The 15,082-nt window shown below is 43.7% G+C and overlaps 3 protein-coding genes across 3 annotated transcripts; all 3 read right to left on the bottom strand.

Moving 5' to 3' along the window:
- Positions 1-463: 463 nt before the first annotated feature.
- foxc1a (forkhead box C1a) lies at positions 464-2,588 on the bottom strand. Its single transcript, XM_069684943.1, has one exon. It carries the CDS (start codon positions 2,377-2,379, stop codon positions 949-951), a length of 1,431 nt encoding a protein of 476 aa, XP_069541044.1. The 5' UTR covers positions 2,380-2,588; the 3' UTR covers positions 464-948.
- Positions 2,589-8,562: 5,974 nt separating this feature from the next.
- Positions 8,563-11,404, bottom strand: foxf2a (forkhead box F2a). The gene is made up of 2 exons (XM_069685283.1): positions 10,289-11,404; positions 8,563-9,067 (listed from the first exon to the last, which is right to left on the bottom strand). The coding sequence occupies exons 1-2, from the start codon at positions 11,223-11,225 to the stop codon at positions 8,892-8,894; spliced, it is 1,113 nt and encodes a 370-aa protein (XP_069541384.1). The 5' UTR covers positions 11,226-11,404; the 3' UTR covers positions 8,563-8,891.
- A 1,460-nt stretch (positions 11,405-12,864) lies between these two features.
- On the bottom strand, positions 12,865-14,055 carry foxq1a (forkhead box Q1a). Its single transcript, XM_069685278.1, has one exon. The coding sequence runs from the start codon at positions 13,937-13,939 to the stop codon at positions 13,130-13,132; it is 810 nt and encodes a 269-aa protein (XP_069541379.1). The 5' UTR covers positions 13,940-14,055; the 3' UTR covers positions 12,865-13,129.
- Between the last annotated feature and the right edge of the window lie 1,027 nt (positions 14,056-15,082).

The raw sequence follows: 15,082 nt of genomic DNA, 5'->3' as shown, positions 1-15,082 counted from the left end.
GGTATGCGCCAGTAAACACACAACGCAATCCAAAACAAAGTAGTGCTGCTGTGTGTAGGCTGGCTCCCAGGTCTGCAGGTCTGCAGGCCTCAGGTCAACATCAACCCACATATATCCTCCAACACGACAATAACAATACACGCACTAAATTAAATAGGATGTTGGATAAACACAGTAAACAGACGTTTTTCTGTGCGGACGCGCAAGCAGAGGGACACAAATGAGCTTCCTTCATGCTTCCTCAAAGTGGGAAGAAGATGAGAATCTGCTTCTAGGAAAACTATTGCAAATAAATATATCCTTCTATTTGTGGGAGTTGGAATACTAAAGCTGAGCATCTGTGCAAATCTATTTTACGCACAGTCTTATTAAAGAAATGAGACCCAAATCTTGGATTAAAATCGAGGCCAGACTGAAGGTGAAACATCACGAGCCTGCAGGTCTGCAAGAAACGAGGCGTAACTTTAAACTCACATAAAATGACAATTTATTAAACAAACAAACAAATCCTTCAAAATACTTTTCAACAGAGGAAGAATCTTTGAAATAGTACGGCGATATACACGTTCCTTTTCCTTAACTCTTATAATGGAACACATTTTTGGACAATTAAGGCAATTGAATTATTTAGAAACACTTTTTTGGTGTTTGGTCCATAATATCCGGCTACATTTTTTTTAGAAATAAATTACTATATGCAATTTACACGTCCATGAAAACTGGCATATCCTTAACATATCATATAATAAAGGCACAAAAGCAAAGAGAGACTTACGTGTTATTTTGCAGTAACACTGTTCTTTAGAAAAAACCAACATCAAGTCTTTTCTGTTTGTGTTTTCTGTCTCATATTAGTCCATGTGGGGGGGGGAAATGTTGGATTTTTACTGAGAGAGTTCAAACACCGTGAGGAAAATACTGAGCCTGTTTGTGTTGTTCTTATTTTGGTCAGAACTTGCTGCAGTCGTATACAAAAGCTCCCGAAGTGCGATAGATGGATTGGCTCGGTGGGAATGACATCTGACAGCTGTTATTCCCGTTCACCGGCGAGTTATTCAAGCCAATTCTCTGGGATTCAAACATCTCTCGGACTGAGTGGAAGTTCTGCTGCTGCGCCGTGGGGTACGTTGCGCCCAGATGGCCCAGGTCTCCGGCCTGGTTGAGGTACCATGAGGTCAGCCTCCCTTGGTGGGGATGGTGGCCCTCCTGCGCAGAGTTCAGGTTCGCGTGGCTCAGGGAGGACGAGGTGGTGGTGACGGAGTAATCTGGCAACGTTTCGTCCACGGTGGTGCTCGGTGCCAAGTGGCTCGACCTGTCCCCGGCGTACAAGCTCATGGCTTGCATGTTACAATGGTAGGTGGCGTTGGAGGTAGTGGAGATGGAGTTTTGGGTACACGGGGAGCTATACACAGATGTCTGACTTGGAGAATAGTTTAAGGACAAAGATGGAGTAATACCTGTCCTGGTGGAGGCGCTGAGGCCGGAGGGGAGCTCAGTGGCTCCTTGTGGAGACCCCCGGAGTGAGGTCATGATGTTGTCCACGCTGAAGCCCTGCGTGGAGGCCTGGCCGTGGTGCTGGTGGTGCTCGGAGCTGTCCAAGCCGATGGATCTGTTGGAGGGGATGCTGTGAGGGCTCCCGCTGGACATGCTGCTGCTGCTGTCCGGGCTCTCGATTTTGGGCACGGTGCTCAGAGAGGGCGAGTCGGCCTGCGGAGGCGTGACTGTCCCGTTCTCAGTCTTAATATCCTGGATCCTCACAGGCTTGGAGCCCTGCACCGGCTGCTCCTGCTCCCGGCCTCCTTGCTGCCTCGGCGGCGCAACATCCTTCTGCAGCCGGTCCTCTTTCTCCTTCAGCGCGTCCTTCTTCTTGAACCTTCGCCTCCTCCTCAGGAAGCTCCCGTTTTCAAACATGTTGTAAGAGTCCGGGTCCAGGGTCCAGTAGCTGCCTTTACCGGGCTTTTTATCATCACGAGGCACTTTGACAAAACACTCATTCAGGGACAGATTGTGCCTGATGCTGTTCTGCCAGCCCTGCTTGTTGTCTCGGTAAAACGGAAACCTCTCCATGATAAACTGGTAAATCCCATTCAGGGTCACCTTCTTGTCAGACGAGTTTTGGATAGCCATGGTGATGAGCGCGATGTAGCTGTAGGGAGGCTTCACCATATCCTTAGGCTGAGGTTGAGGGGTGTACGGGCCGTACGCACGCGCCATGCTGGCAGGGTATTGGTCATGGGCCGCGTGAGAGTACATGTTCATAGGTGCTGGCATCCCGGTGTATCCCCCACCGGCTGCGGCCCGGTAGTAGCTGGGGTCGCTGCTGATGTACGGCACGACACCCAGGGAGTTGGGGCTGGAGACGGAGTAGCGAGCCTGCATGTCTTCAGAAAGAAAAGCTCCAAATTACGCACACGGAGAGCTCCACTTCTCCCTCGCTCAAATCTCAGCTCCTCCACTGCGCACTTTAAAAGAAAAGAGGAAAAGTCTCAACAACAGTGCAACGTGCTGGATCTCAGCTGCGTTTAAGCCGTCCCCATGTCTGTGTCTCTATGAAACGCACATAGAAAAAGTTCTGAACTTTGGATATCCGTCACCACACACGGGACTTTTGCGCAGTTAAATTCTTTCCTCTTTTTGCTGCGGGTGGAGCTCCTCCCCTGAAGTGCGCGAGCTGTCCAATGAGGAGTCAGGCCGTGCTGAGGGAGCAGAGATCTCCTGGCCACACTCGGTGCTTTTTTTTTTTTTTGAAGAAAAACGAGAGAGAGGAGGTGTCGGTAACTCCCAGCCCACTCCAGCCAAGACTTCAGACGTGACAGAGCGACTCACACATGTGCGCAATCAGAGCGTGGAGGGCAAATTCCCGCACACTTTGTTACAAAGAGACATCTCTTTAAATGCCTGCTGATGTCTTAATAAAACACAAACATGAAGTTATGCGTCAAATTTTAAAGCTGAACATCTGAACAAAGATATTCTTATTATAGCCAAAAAAAGTCAATCAGAAATTCCTCTTAGAAATTAAATTTACGCAGAAAACAGAGTGAATTTATTCGGCTGTCGCTCCTAATATAAACTTGATTTATTACATTTTAGTCTTACGTCAATTTCTAGTCTTTAAAAAGGTTAACCAGTAAACCAAATGGCGTCGTTTACGCGCACTTTAACGTCTGTAAAGGTGCATTTTATGAGTTAAAAGTCTTCTTAACAGCAGCAGCAGATCACTGTGACATCAAAGCCTCACACCGCTGTCAGTGGGCGGTTAAGTGAGATCTCATTACTGCGGGAATTAAAAGACAGTTTGGGCCGCGAGGTGTGAGAGTTTATTCAAAGTAAAAAGGGTTTAAAGAGGAGGGGGGGACCAAATGGGATGAACGTGACACCTAACATGAGGCGCTTTGCATCAAAATGTTTGAATATGTGTTGTGATGTTAAAGCGCCTTTTGGGGGTTTGTTGTCCCTGAAACAGAATAAACTAAACGAGGAGCAAGTCCTTCATTGACGTTGATTCTAAATAAAATAGTCCCTTGAGAGTTAGAGGGTGTTTTATGTCACACTACTCCGCGTAATCAATTTTAAGGCTGCTGTGAAATAAAAGGAGATTTTGAGCAAAGATAGAACGCGTTCATTAAGCAGCGCCTCTGTCCCGGCCTGCTGTTAAAGGCGACCGCGCATGAAATTGTAAATGGTCACTGTGAGGCAAAGTTACAGTCCCAATATCGCTGTAATCCTCCGCAGGTCGTCTTAATTAAACGTCCGTGCAGTGGCCCGCTGCTCGGCCGGTTTCTCCTTACATGGACCCGGGCATGAACTTTTTCCAGCGCCCCGGGCTGTTTACTCAACTCACGAGCAGCTTTTTGACTTAATACCGCGGCCTGCCCACCCAGTCCTCCTTAACTCTTCATTATTTAAGGTACCCACGAGTGATTCACGGCGACACACATGAATGCATGTGAAATAATAAACGAAACAACAGGCGGAACAGTTGTTGGCTTTTTTCTAACCATTAAGAAGACTGCATGATTGCTAAATTAAATGCGGTGGTTTTGGTGATGCAGACACTTGTTTTGATGGTATTTGTTTTACAATATCATTGAATTTAATCTCATTTAGTGATTTGTTTTGTGCGTTTGTTCCACTTAATTTCCCCTCATTTAAAAGATTTTATCTCCCTGAAAGAAAAAGGCTACGATCACTGAAAATAAGAAGAAAAAGTATATAAATATATGGAATATAAATATATTATTATACAGGTTCAGATAAAGCAATGTGCTGCTACAAAGTCACTTGTATACTGATGTGAGCATAAAACCAAATAACATAAATCAAACTTAAATCGAGAGAGAGAGAGAGAGACAGAGAGAGAGGTTCATTACTATGATTATGGCTCCCTCTAGTGTTCACAAAGTGTAAAGTTCTGCTAGTTAAACATTCTTTGCTGCTTCTTCATTACAACAGTGTGTGTAACTGTAAATAACAGAGCTTATAGACAAAGAGAAGCACCCAATATCCTCCAACTATGTTAATAAGAGGATCGTCAAACACGCACATGACGCAAGATGCCTCCTTCACTTTAACAAATACGTCACTAAAACCAGATCCATCCGCATCGTTTGTTAATCATGCGACTTTTTTTTATTGATGTTGACCTTACATTTTCCAAATGAGAAATGTTCTGTAGAGTGGTGTGACACGGACGTCTGACTGTGGGCATCACAACATTAATAAGACACTGCTGCCACCTCGTGGTCTATTTCAGTACTGCAGTCTGACAGTCAGGACTACAAGCCACCACGTCCAGTTACTCTGACAGCATTATAAGAGGGGGGAACTTCCCTTCAGATTAAGGGAAACCATGAGCTCTCATATATTATCTCATATGCCATATTCAGAACACTGTGGTCACCAGAGGGATCAATATAGATTTACATTTGCAGTCTGTCATTGTTACATTTTCACTGTGGTGCACGTTAACAGAATTATTTTAACATAAGGTATTGCCCCTATATTTTGGGATAAGTAAGTGTAATAAACATGTATCAAACATGTAATAAACTGTTCTTTAGTGTCAATTCAACGACAGAATGAACAGATACTGTCAGTGGCAGAAGAATAAAAGTACCATACAGTACAAATACTCTGTTGCATGTATAGGGTCTGCATTCAAAAGTACCAAAATGTATATATTTTAAATACCAGAGCAAAATAAATTATTACATATCCAACCATCCATAACCTATACTGCTTATCCTGTTCAGGGCCACGGAGGGCTGGAGCCTATCCCAGCTGTCATTGGGCCAGAGGCGGGGCCCGACCTGGACTGACCGCCAGTCAATCACAGGGCTGACACACAGAGACAGACAACCTTTCACGCTCACAGTCGCCCGAAATTTAGAACCACCAAAAAGCATGTCTTTGGACTGGAGGAGAAAGCCAGAGCGCCAGGAGAGGGCCCACGCATGAGCAGAGAGAACATGCAGGCTCCACACAGGAAGTCCCACTTAGTCTGAAGTGGGATTTGAACCATCTAGCTGTGAGGCGACAGCGCTAACCACTGCACCACCGTGCAGCCCCAATTACTATACAGACTAATGTGAATAATGATGCATTTATCTGGAAACAATGTAATGTTCTGGGATGTTAAAATGTTTTATTTAGCTTAACCTGTAATGACATCATAATATATTGATCATAGTTTGTGTTATTAATCTGAACCTGTAAAGTACTGTAACAATAGTACAGTAAAGTACAAGTAGCTCAGGCATCCATGATGTGAGTGGGAGGCTGATGGGGTCACAGAGTTACACAGATTGGTTTGCTGCCGAACACACTAATAGAACTGCTATTACAGAGGAAGGCTTCATAGTGTTCATACATCATTTCATAAAAACAGATACTGAACATGTCAGCAGCGGTGGAAACAGTGACTCACCAGCTGTGACACGGTCTGTGTCGAGTGTAGTGGCCTCCGTACGGCCCCGTCCGGTTGTGGGATCCTGTGTGATCCCTCTCAGTGACATGACGATGATAAATAGTGCCAGGCGCGCCGTTAGGCCTCCATACTGACCGAGAGCTTCTTTCACTGTCATCCTCTGCTTCCTACACGTTGGCATGGGGCACCAGGGCAGCATGATGTGAGTCATATTTATTTATTTATTTATGGACATTTTTAGGCTAACTTGTTCTTACTGGTGGCACTTACAGTTTGTCTCTGAAGCAGCACTCGTATGTTGTCTCTTTGTTTGTCCTCTGTCCGGTTCTGTGTCGTGTGCATCGTTGCTTTTACACAAATGAAGTCCCTAACAGATAAATGAAGTTCTTTAAATTAAACTGATTTGGTTTAATTCACACTTTTCTTCACTGATGCTTTGTTTGCCATTTCCATACTGTTGCTAGTTCTATCAGCAGCAGCACTGTCTGGGAGTGTTGAGCTGTAGAAGCTCTCACAGAGAGTCATACAGTTCAGGTTATAATGGTTTTAAGGATGAGCCAGGCTGTGTGCCAATCTCTTACTTTAGTCTGCAGGAAAAACACACACGGTGACTTATTTTGTCCGGTTGCTTGCTGTTTTATAAAGTTGTTTTTGTTAGTGGGTTACGATAGTATTGTCCACAGATTCCTCCTTCGGCCTCATATTTTTCTGCATGGCCGTGTGTGTTCATCATCAGCATTTAAACTATGTGTGTGAGGAATATGTAATACATAAAAGGAGGGACACAGATTAAACAGCCATTCGGTAAAAGTGGCTTTTGGTCCAATCAAACAATAGAAGACAAACTGAACAAAAGTAAACGATAAAATCTGTAAATGACTCGGCCTCAACGATTATTGTTCTACTTTCCCTTTTAAACATAAATCACACTGATTGCAAAATATTACACACTTAGATTTAGACAAATTCATGACTACAGGTCAAATACTTCTTCTGGATTTAAGACCTTTTTTAGAGTTTTGAAGGACCAGCAGCCATTGTGGTAAAAAAAACATCCTGACTCACTGAAGTACTGTTTCAGTCAGCCGTGGTTAATGACTGATCTCAGCGGAAAACACTGTCACACAATGGAACCAATAAGACCACTGAATGCCAAGTCCCACTTGTTTACAGGAATCTAAAACCAACATGTGCATGATTACAGACAATATGTGAGACTCAGATCACAGATATATGATTCAGTGATAAATGGTTGCAACATATAAATGCTTATTTCCTCAGTAATAAGGATCACAAGTAAAGAGTTAACTAAGTTCACTACTGCTCCTGTGTTCATGATTATCACTGTGTTTCACCATTTATTCATTTGGCTTTGCTAATGTGGGCTACATATTTTCATACATACAAATGATCACAGATAAGTCGTGTATTCATATTTTACTCAGCATGGACAGAAGAGACTTAGAGCATTTATAAGCTCTAAGTCTGTTAACCAGCACTCACATTTAAAATGAAGGTAATCGTGATGATCGTCTTAATCTGTCTCCACTGTGAGCTCTGACTTTACAGTAATGTAAACATGCCACTCTCTGAGCCTGCAGACTTTGACTCAGTATTTGACACGTGAATCTAAAAACTAATAATTAATAATGGGCTCAAAATGCAGCCGATTGCAGCGCATCTGATTTTTGATGTCTGTCAAATGGAAGCAAATGAAATAATGGGATTTATTCAGAACAAAACAGGAACGTGTTCGTAGCATTACGTTTTAAGTCTTTGGCGAGAGAGATTATTTATCCAGACCCTCAAAAGGTCAAAAGGTCAAATGGATTCATATTAAAACATCGGTCCGTCTGCCTTCTGCAATCAGTTTTAATGTGTGACTTTGACTATTCTTCTAAGGTGAGTAAATGACCGCCTGACAGCTTCATCTGAGCAGAGCAAAGTGCTGAGCACTTACAGTATATTTCATTTGTCCCCTTTACAGTTTGGAAAATTTGTTTGACCCCTTTAACTTTAAATGACCACAGGGTGGCGGTACAGTCACATGAACCTCATCAGGACTGAACAAGAATGAAGTGTCAACCTCTTAAGTTGTGTACTGAATGCGCCTTTGTCTTCTGGCTCTCTATTATAGTAATACTGGTGTGCTTGTATGAATAAATAAGATGCAGATAACACTGAAGGTTCAATACTTTCTGAGGGTGCATTTTTTATAAAATGAAATGTATAATAACAATTATTCATGTAGGCTATTAGACTTAGTGTGTCATGGAATAAGAGGTGATTTTTATGAAAGAAAGCGCAGATGGAAACAACCGGGACAGCGTGATGCTGATCAACGCGATGACACGACGTCTCTGGAGGCTGCGTCTACATACTTACACGCGTGAATTTTGCAAGCAAAATCTTTTTGAAGTAACGAGTTAAATACAAATTTTTGTTAATGATCAGGAATTAACGGAAGTCCGTGAAGTCTTCACAAACTGCACTGTTTTATAATAATGCTTTCCATCATTATAATAATAATAATAATAATAATAATAATGGAGAGGAGAAGAATGCTGGTGCTGATAAAAAAGAATCTTTTATTGCTTAAGAAATTTTCCCTTTGAAAATAAATCTCTTAAATTTATTTTTGCACGAAATCTGCAACAATTTCAACAACTTCAGGAAAACTAAATTATGTGCATGAAATACAAGAATTCAGGTACATGTATGTTGTAATTGTTTTCTATAAAAAGAAGATATTGCTTATCCGTGAACGCAGAGCCAGTAATGTAACGAGAGCGTGGAAGAACAGGTCCTTTCAACAGTCACCAATTAAAATGTTCACTGAGAAGAATCGTCTCTGCTTCCACGTGGACTCAGAGGGAATAAAACCATCAAACATTGTGTACACAAACTCCACCTGAGGGTTAAATGCAGCAGAAAAGTCTCATTAAAGCTCTCTCGTCTTTGGTCATATGACGCACGGCTTGACGTCCTGATAGACGCTCTGGTGGTGGTGATGGAGAGGATGGTAGTAAGATCCGCCGCTGCTGGGGTGATGAAGAGAAGAGATTCCGTTTATGTTCAACACGAAGTCCTTCCGGTCACACACGGGAGCGGAGTGGCCGGAATACCGAGACAGACCCACTGCAAACAGACAGGACACACGAGGTCAAACCAGCGTTACTGCTTCTTCTATTCATAAATTATTCTTACTCTTACGTTTCATTCATGTTCGCTATATATGCTGTGGTACGATTGAACACTTTTTTTAAGAATAAGAATCCCGAGAAAAATTAAAAAGCATTTACAAAAGACTTCCTAAATCAGTTCTGAGCCATTTAAAAGCTTTTGGGTTGCCAGGTTGCGAAAAATCATTTGGCTGTTTATCTTTTTTTTTCTCTCAATTATGCAGTCAGAAATATTGGTAATCAATTAAAATACAGATGATTAAAATATACAAATAAATAGATTTGTTACTTTTTAATTAGACTCATAGTCGGTGTGCGTTAATGTAAACAAACACTGCTTTTTTACAATAATCCAGCAGGTCTGCAGATATAATGCAAAGAAAGTGTAACATTTTACGGTTAAAGACACTTTTTTAGCAGTTATTATTGAAGGGTTTAATATTCATAATGAACTAAAAATAACAATTATTAAAATACAACATGTGTCAGCTGGAAGAGGCTTAACTTGGCAACCCAAACTTTGTTGTTTAAGTAATTTATGGTGGATAAAACTATCAGAAAGTATATATAAATCTACTGTATAAAAATAGAACATTTATTAACTTTAAATTTAGCCATTTCTTACAAGTTGAAAAACAATTTTCATTTACAGACCGCAAGAATAGAAACCAAATAATCAATAAGACAACATCCGGATCATTGCACAGCTGTGGCTCATGTTAGAGGCCTTCAGTAAGTTACAGCGACATTCACATTTTATTATTCTTTCATTGTGTATTATGTGTCTGTTACTTTTTCACCTGTTACTGTGTATTCTGTCTATACATGCAGCACAGAGGCCTCTAAATAAAGCCTGAGTGAACATGCATGTTTAAATTAATCCCGAGGCTATATGTTGCATGTATGATTGTGCAGATCAGTCCTATAAATTATAATTAGCTTATTTGTATATAAAACTCATCAAATGCGACTTGCTGATATTAAAATGCAGAGAAAATAACTTGAATTTAAAGTTATTTAATAAATGCGATGCCTGAAATTCGAATGGCATCAGGTTTTACGCAGAGCAGAGTCTTGGTTGATAACTCATCAATGCAGTTTAGAATTAATCCTGAACTTTGTGCAAACAGGAATGAGACAGCACGATACACAGCAGATCAAAAGAGAGATACTCTACCTGAAATCTCGGAGGAGTCTCGTGCGTTGTGGTGCAGGTAGCCCTGCTCCAGAGAGTAAGAGGACATTCCCGTGTGCAGAGAAGAAGAAGAGTTAGCGCTGGATGCCAGAGTCTGCTGTTTGATGTACGAGGACACACCAGGTGAGCTCCAGTGTGACGCTGCATTAGCATACGCAGACTGACAGTCCAAAGACTGCAGGGGGCTGCTGCTGCTGTCCGGGCAGTAATCCGCATTGGAGGCCCCCTGACACGCGGACATGTACGATGACCCGGAGCCTGGTGATATGTGTGGGACGTGGTGCCCTCCTCCGAGTCCCTCAAAACCACCCGTGACTGCATTACCCATCAGGTCTATGTTGTAGCTGTTGTGACATGCTAACGAGCCGGGGGTCGACTGGAAATCAAAGTTCTGCGGCAGCATGGACGCACCAAACCCGATCCCATTCATCATCCTGTACATCGGTTTCAAGGCTTGACATTTCCTACGGAAGCCCCGAGGTCTGCGGCGAAAAGAGCCCTCCTCGAACATAAACTCACTACCCGGGTCTATGGTCCAGTAGTGCCCCTTACCAGGCCGACCGAGACCCTTTGGCAGCTTTATAAAACACTCGTTCAGGGAGAGGTTGTGTCTGACGGAGTTTTTCCATCCCTGGTAAGATCCCCTGAAGAAAGGGAAGCGCGCCTGCAGGAACTGATAGATCTCACTCAGAGTGAGCCTCTTGGTCGGTGAGCTTTGGATTGCCATCACAATGAGGGCGATGTAAGAGTAGGGAGGCTTTTCAGGGCGCCTCAAGCCAGAGTTTCCCTTTTTCCATTTGGTGGATGCAGCCTGCGCGCTCTCCATCACTGGCTGCGCGCTCAGCAGCGCTGCGTTCACAGGGCTGGAGCTGAGAGGATGAGATGAATCCAAATGCTGCTTGGAGCTCTCCGTCGTCATGGTTGCACCACTTTGACACTTTCACTGTATGGGCTCAATAAACACCTGAGCAACTATCTTTCCCCTTATTTTAAACGTTATGAAAGGCTCCCTTTTGCGATAACTAAAAGTTGCCCTGCGCGTTTAAATCAAGAAACACCAGCCGCTGTTCCTCCTTCCTCTCTGTGTCCATCGCTGGCAATAACTCCATAACAGAGCGGAAAGAAAGCTGCAAGTATTTGCTCGCGCGTTTCCACCCGGCCAAACACAACCCAGCCACCTATCAATTGTTAAATCTCTCTCTGCCCCTCGATCCCCCCAAATCCCTCCAAGAAATCGCCAGGAACTACTCCCTCCCCATCTGGCCACGAGCCAGACTAGAAGCCGGACACGGCGCAGAGGAGCAACACGAATCTCCTCCCACGACTCACTCTCCAAACAATCTCTGAATGCATCTGACACACGAATATTGGACAAGGACATTTTTCTTTAAATCGTGTAAAGCGACACAATTTGGACCCTTTTTTTTTTATAAAGTCCTCATGTGTCGCTGCAGTGACCATGGCTGACAGTGGTTTCATTTTGTAAAGTTGTACAGGAGAAGGAGTCCATTTGTTTGGGATCTGTTCAGGATTAAGACTCTGACATGAGAGGGAGCATGCTTTTTCCATCAGAGCGTGCCAACGTGCCACACACAGCGCACAAGTGTCAGTTTACCTCTGGGAGTCTGGATTTCATCCCCGGAGAAAAGTCTTGATTAGAAACTCTAAATAAAGTCAAAGAAAGATTCAGATGATTAAATATTTAATTTCCTTTTGAAACTTCGCCGCTGCAAATGTCCTTTTTGTGCTTTACGCACGGACTTTTACGCACGTGTGCCATCATTAAAAAGCACAGTCCCTACAATAAACACGTGAAGTGAAATAAATTCCCATGCAACCAGCGAAGTGAAAACACAACATCGGCCACATCAAACCTGTGACCCCGCTGCGCGCAGGATGCGCAGCTGCTTTAAAAGGAAATTTACTTTCTTGCCTCAGAAGAATGGGCCTTCTTGGAAGACATTTCTTCCTATTGTGGATTCGGGTTGAGTTCGCTCAGGATGCACCATTTGTACAAACCCTTTTCCTGCGCATGTGTGGTGAATGGGGCGACAAGTATTTGCAGTTCCAGACAGAAAACATAAATACTGGATGCCCCTGACCGGAAGCAGCGAGCTCCGAGAGCACGAATACTTTGAAGGTATTTCTTTTTGCATAATAAATTATAGAGGCTTCTATCTAAATATCTGTATTGCTACCATTAACGTTACAATATTATTTCTATTAATATTAGCAGTGCAGGCCTACATATGCCTGGAGCAGTGTGCCTCGAAGTAGAGAAGAGCCTCTTCTTCCTCATCACCTTTTAATGTACGGTCATCACAATAACTTGAAAAGGATATTAAACAAGAGGTCTTTCCATATTGGAAGATAGTGTGCAGCCCTATCTCGTGCAGAGCTCTCGAGGAATTTTGCAAGGTGACGTCACATGAACACACGCCCCGATAATCATTATTTCTTTGGCACAGGTGGGCGTCTCCATCAGGTGTTCTAATCTGGCTCCGCGAGAACCCCGGACTACTTTTTGATCTAATAGAATCATTTTGGACAGGCAGACATCATGAGTTAGTTTTTTATTAGAGCAAACTTTTGACAAAAAGAGACAGAAACACAAAGAGCGCATGCTCAACAAACAACTTTAATTATCAGTTTAATGTAATTTACAGCAAATAAACATGTGAGAACATGTGGGGAAATGACCGGAAGTACAATAATAAGATTGTGTAACACCTTGCCACCACATTAACGTCCTCGCTGCTCTTTACATCATCAGTGCATGTTGATGATTTTAATCACCAAGTTTAAACAAGAGTCCATATATTTCTAATACCGCATAAGAGCAGCGTCATAGCGGTTTGACACGCAGGAGTCCATATGGCAGGGTGACGTGACGTATGCAAATGAGGCAGCAGGTGTGTTTGACCGAGGCATCATAAGTCCAGTGTAGCTCGGCCAGGTGAAGGCAGGGTGCAGCGGTAAAAAGTCTTTGTTCGAGTCTCTCTTGAACGGCGTGCTGAGGATGCTCTCTATAGCGAACGAGCTAGTAAACTTGACACATGAATCAGTCTCTGTGGCGCGTGCAGGCTGCTGAATGCTCTGAGGCTCCTCTGCGCGCTCCGGCTCCCTGCTGAACTTTTTATCTATGCGCCTTCTCCTGCGACGGAACACCCCATCAGCGAAGGTGTACTCGCTCTGAGGATTAAGCATCCAGTAATTGTCCTTCCCCCACGGTCTGGACGGGTCCCGGAGCACTTTGAGAAAACAGTCGTTTAGAGACAAGTTGTGTCTGACGGAGTTCCTCCAGCCGGTGTAGCTGCCTCTGAAGAAGGGGAACTTTTTCATCAGATAGTCGTTTATTTCCGCCAGAGTGAGACGTCCGGTGGAGGAGTCCCGGATAGCCATGGCGATGAGAGCGATGTAGGAGAACGGGGGTTTGGGTCTCCGTGTGTACGGCTTGGATTTGGTGACGGCGCACGGAGTGACAGGTGGAGCAGGGCTGTGCGCAACGCAGTCACCGTCCGACCCCAGCTCCTCCTCAGCGGACAGGGGAGAGCGCACACTCCCCTCTGCGTCACAGCACATCTCCAGATGTTTCATGTCATAGTGGCTGCCACACAACACCTCCAGCTTCATGCTTCAGGATGATGTTTCCTCTTACTGCACAATGCGTAAAATCCGGAGCCAAGCTGTGCGTCAAGACGACTTGAATCCAATGAAGTCCTTTCTCGCTACCATACCTTCCAGAGTGCTGAACGCCGTCTCACCTTCGTATGAGTGTGAGCAGCAATATATAGCCAGCTCACCTCAGGACCAACCCAAGAGGGGCGGAGTTAAAGCGCTCCAAAATAGTTGGAGAGACATCTTTACATTGCGTGCGTAAAATTGATTATATAAAACAAACCTGTGATCATAAAAGTTTCACCATGACCCCATAATGTAGTATTTAGCAAATAGAGAGATGATGCTCACTGAAAACACCTTTAAGTGCAGTGTTATCGCTTGTCTCACCTGTGAAATGTGATCTGGGACACACTTAGGGACTATTTCACCTGAGACAACCAGGTGGCGCATGTTTCCTTTGTATTTAAAGGTGTGGTGCCTGCAGGTGGAAGTCAGGATCATTTATCACAGCCTGAACTTTCCCTTCATAGAGGGATTGAAATTATTTGCCTCCTAAACTACAAACATTCCACTCTATTTTCCCAGGTCGAAGTGACGTATTTAAACGGATGAAGGAAAGATGCTCCAACTTAACAGCCTTTTAACACAAACAGAGGTTTTGGAAGACTAAGGGGGTGTCACTTGTGATGTGATTCCAAGAAATCAGAGCAATTATGGCAACAAGGCCGAGTGATCAGACCCCTTGAAGATACTTCTGAACCCTCCTTTAATATCTAATGTCACGTGCTTTATCCACCCTCTCAGGTTCCCCTCATGTTGAACTCAACAACCTGCCTTTGTATAAATGCTACTCTAACTTCCTGTTATCAAACCAAATCACTGGTTACATCCTGGACACAAATGATTGCATCACACTGAAGCCGCCGATATGTCGTTACAGTGCCGAGCGGTTAAACTGTACTTCCCGAGCCGTCCCTGCGTGTAAGGCTACACATGTTTGTGTTGGTGTGAGTGTTTTGATCTTCAGGTAATGATCTGTTTGTGTTGTGTGTGACACCCAATCCAGGGTGAAGTCACTATTTTGAAAGGTGGCATGTCAGGGATGGATTCCTGTAAGCTAACCACACAATGACAGGAGCTCAAGTGGCATGTATT

This window comes from Semicossyphus pulcher, unplaced genomic scaffold (genome assembly GCF_022749685.1).
Source record: "Semicossyphus pulcher isolate SPU_LCO1_2020_fin unplaced genomic scaffold, fSemPul1.0.p SCAF_7, whole genome shotgun sequence".
NCBI lineage: Eukaryota > Metazoa > Chordata > Actinopteri > Labriformes > Labridae > Semicossyphus > Semicossyphus pulcher.
Note: the sequence above shows the minus strand (reverse complement) of the source record. Positions and strands in the feature narration are given on the sequence as shown.

What these genes read in the sequence shown, in the direction of transcription:
- foxf2a (XM_069685283.1), bottom strand. Translation starts at nt 11,225, where the DNA reads ATGACGACGGAGAGCTCCAAGCAGCATTTGGATTCATCTCATCCTCTC. An exon ending in AGACTCCTCCGAGATTTCAG is followed by an intron (nt 9,068 to 10,288) that starts GTAGAGTATCTC and finishes GTCTGTTTGCAG; the next exon opens with TGGGTCTGTCTCGGTATTCC.
- foxq1a (XM_069685278.1), bottom strand. Translation starts at nt 13,939, where the DNA reads ATGAAGCTGGAGGTGTTGTGTGGCAGCCACTATGACATGAAACATCTG.
- foxc1a (XM_069684943.1), bottom strand. Translation starts at nt 2,379, where the DNA reads ATGCAGGCTCGCTACTCCGTCTCCAGCCCCAACTCCCTGGGTGTCGTG.